At 56.7% G+C, this 3,605-nt stretch overlaps 1 protein-coding gene across 1 annotated transcript in view; it reads left to right on the forward strand.

Moving 5' to 3' along the window:
• Epha2 (EPH receptor A2) overlaps window positions 1-1,532 on the forward strand; it is a 31,486-nt gene extending 29,954 nt beyond the window's left edge. Inside the window, exon 17 of the mRNA XM_005409845.2 lies at window positions 1,427-1,532. Within this exon, the coding sequence (XP_005409902.1) occupies window positions 1,427-1,532 (106 nt within the window). The remainder of the gene's footprint in view (window positions 1-1,426) is intronic.
• The last annotated feature ends 2,073 nt before the right edge of the window (window positions 1,533-3,605 follow it).

Consider the following 3,605-nt stretch of genomic DNA (forward strand, 5'->3'; position numbering starts at 1 on the left):
AAGTGCAAGGTCGTGAGTTCGGTTCCCGGTACCGGAGAAAAACCAAAAAAAAAAAAAATCTGCATGCATGCAGCGATTTTGTTTGTCCCCGGATTCAGTGGCCGGAAGTCAGGCCCAGTGCTAGGACTTACAGATCTGACTGGGGCAATGGCACCCCCAACAGCAACAAGAGAACTTAGCCTCACCGCTCATGGTCACCCGGGGGAGGCTGTGGGCAGGCTGGAGGCAAACTGGCTGATGATGCGGACAGGGAACTAGAGACCCCAGAAAGGGAAGAGGTCTGTCTGTCAGGTGTCAGCACCAAAACGTTAAGTAAAAGACCCGCAGTGAAACCAACAGAATACCCAGCTGGGAGAAAGTGGAAGCGTTACTGTGTCTGGTGACCGCACAGCTGTGTCATGAATCCTGGAGTCCCTGGATGAAAAAGAAAGCACATTTTTATTGGGGCAGAGGAGCAGGAAGTTGGGGGTCTGTCAGTTGGAAAGAAAAATGTTATGGTTAGGCCTGGTATTTAAACAGGACATGAAGCCCCCGGCTCAGCTGACATGGAAGGAATATTTTGTCTCTTGGTGGTGGGGAGGTGGTTACCCCCTTTTACAGGTGGAAAAGTTGAGGTTCCCATAAAGGAAGACCCAGTCACCTGACCCACAAGCCCCACTAGATACTAGCAGAGCTTTAGCCCTTGACAGTCCTTCAGGAAGGACTTCCTGGACCCTTCTTAGCTGGGGACTCGGAGAGAGTGAAGCTGAAATGAGATGGGTAGAGAGAGGCCTCGGGGGCTGGGGATTTAGCTCAGCGGCACAGCGCCTGCCTGGCAAGTACAAGGTCGTGAGTTCGATTCCCGGTACTGGAAAAAAAAAACAAAAAAAAAAAAAGAGAGAGGCCTCAGGCAGAGGGACTTTGTACAATACCCCCAGCTTGATCCCCAGTAGCCAGTGCAAAAGTTAGGGGCAGATGGCCTCGTGCTGCCTGGAGAGGGGCCTCAGTTTCCCAGCAAGAGGGCAGGGGAAGCAGCTCTTTGCAGCTGGTTTAATTCCCAGCTCCGGCCCCTCCTAGCTGTGTGGCCTTGGGTGAGTCACTTTACCTCTCTGAGCTTCAGTTCACTGATCTGCAGGGTGAGGGTGAAATGATCATCTTCATAGCTAATTTCAAAGATTCAATTGTGGGGGGAAAAAATCTCAGTGGGTGCGCCTACCATTTTTCTAGCTTTGTCACTGGCTGGCTGTCTGACCAGGCTTCTGGGATGTGGCTCCTTCAGGCCTCCCTAACTGGAGCTCTCTCACCCCACAGGTCCCCAAGGCCGCCTCCCCATCCCCCTGTCCTGCCCCGCCCACCCCCCTCCTGCAGCTGCCCGTCTGGCCCTGTGCAGCCGGGCCCCTCCCCTGCTCCGGCCCCTAACTCTCCCTCTCTCCCTCCCGCCCTGCAGCGACATCAAGAGGATTGGGGTGCGGCTGCCTGGCCACCAGAAGCGCATCGCCTACAGCCTGCTGGGACTCAAAGACCAGGTGAACACTGTGGGGATCCCCATCTGAGTGCCGGCAGGGTCTTGCGTCCCCTGAACACAAATACTTGAAGAATCAAAGTGGCCTTCCTGCCAGCTCCGTGCCGGGCCACCGAGGACTTATTTATTTCCAGTTGTTCCCTATGGATACCACACTGAGGGCCCTGCTGGGAACCATGGGTGACACTGCGGCCTGAACTGACGGATGCTCCGGGAGGCTGGGCCCAGGCCTCTTCCCCGCTGCGCACTTAGCAGGCACCATCCTGTTCCCAGCATCCTCCAGGGCAGGATCCCCACCAAGTCTGTGGACATTACAGGGGCCGTTCCCAAACTGACCTCCCCGTCATCCTCCTCCAACAGAAGCCATCTTAAGACGCGGGTTCAGCCCACGGCCGTGTGAATAGGGTACCTCAGGCCTCCCCCCTCACGACAAGAGGGCAGACGTTGAACTCGGCTGGGCGAGACTCAGAATGGACCTCCGTCCCTGTAGTGCCTTTTCTCAGACCCCCAGGCCCTGTCCTCGGCCCTCATGGGTCAATCTCTTGCTTTCCTGGGGCCCTCTCAGGGTGCTTGGTTGTGCTGAAGTTTTTTTTTAACTATATATTTTGTACTTTGTGGAGAGAATGTGTGTGCGGCAGGGGCCCCGCCAGGGCTGAGGGCAGACATTCCACCCCATACCCCCACTCTAGATGACTTCTGTCAGTGTTAATGATTTTGTTGGGTTTTTTTTTTGAACCTTAATTTATTATTATTTTTTTATATTTATTGTTAGAAAATGACTTATTTCTGCTCTGGAATAAAGCTGCAGATGGTTCAAATTGATCTTGGCTTTTGTTTGGGGGAGCGGGGGTTTCTGAGAGGTCTCCTGAGTGCAGTGTGGGGATGCAGGGCTCCCCCGATCCTGAGTGTTTAGACGTAGCTCCAGAGGGGCCGTGTCACCTGGGAGCGGCGGGTGGGTGGAGTGGGCAGAGAGCCAGGGCCCAGGCCCCACGGAGCCCAGCCTCCGGGCCAGCAGGCCTAACGCGCTTCAGAGGCAAGCAGCCGGTGAGAGCAGCCGTCCTCACCCCTCCCACAGGATTGCAGAGCTGTTGAAATAGATTCTTCCAGCATCCACGCGGGGCTTTGAGGTTTACAATAAGCTCCTCACAGGTTTTGGCTTGTTGGAGCCTCAGCACTGTTATGAGTTTTCTGGGTGGCCCCATTTTACAGAAAAGGAAAACAGAGGCTGGGCCCTGTGATCAGGGCTCACAGCAAGTTAGGGGCAGAGGCCAGAGTTGGAAAGTGTGAACTGGAATCTCGATGGGATGCTCTGCTCAGTCTTAAGGAGACAGAGCTCAGAGATGCACAGCAACTTGTCCAAAGCCACACAGCAGAGTCAGAGCAGGTGACCCCCAGGCTGAGGCCTCAGGGATTAGGAGGAGTTAGGCAGAGGCAGGGGGCAGCACAGGCGTGGCGGGGTGGGGTGTAAAACTGCATGGTTGGACAAGAGAACCACGGGACTCGGTCCTCACTACGCTCCGCCTAGAGTTGTGGGGAGACCGATCTGGCCAAGGGAGAGGGCTCCACTTGCCCTGGGGTGTCAAGCAGGCCCCCTGAGCCTGGGCAAGAGCCTGGGCCAGACCTCCGTCAGGTACAGCTGGGTGATGGGGGCAGGGTGCTCGGGGACCAGCTGGCCTCCCCGTCAGTGCCCGGCCACCTGCTGTGCTGGGCACAGCAGCTGAGCCAGGCCCTCCTGGTGCCTGACTCTGGCCTGTCCAGCCCAGGTGGCCACTGTTGCCCTGTGGCTTGAGCAAAGGCTTCCACCACCACCGCTGACAGAGCTGTGAGTCCCGACTCAGGGACACACATACAATACGGAGCTGCAAGGCCACACACTTTGAGTCCAGGTCTGAGTCCCGTTCCCTGCCTGGTGCCCCGCTGGTGGCCAGCATGGACCGGAAGTGGCTTGGTGGGAGGTGGGCCCCTGTGTGCTCGCTCCCCGTGGGCCTCAGTGGAAATAGGCCGTCCTGAGGGCTATGACATGGCACAAGGCCTATGAGTGCGAGGCTCAAAGGCCGGGGAGCAGCAGTCTGCAGTTACTGGACCACAATTAGCAGGGGAGGAA

This window comes from Chinchilla lanigera, unplaced genomic scaffold, assembly GCF_000276665.1.
Source record: "Chinchilla lanigera isolate Chin_1 unplaced genomic scaffold, ChiLan1.0 scaffold00126, whole genome shotgun sequence".
NCBI classification, from domain to species: Eukaryota; Metazoa; Chordata; class Mammalia; order Rodentia; family Chinchillidae; genus Chinchilla; species Chinchilla lanigera.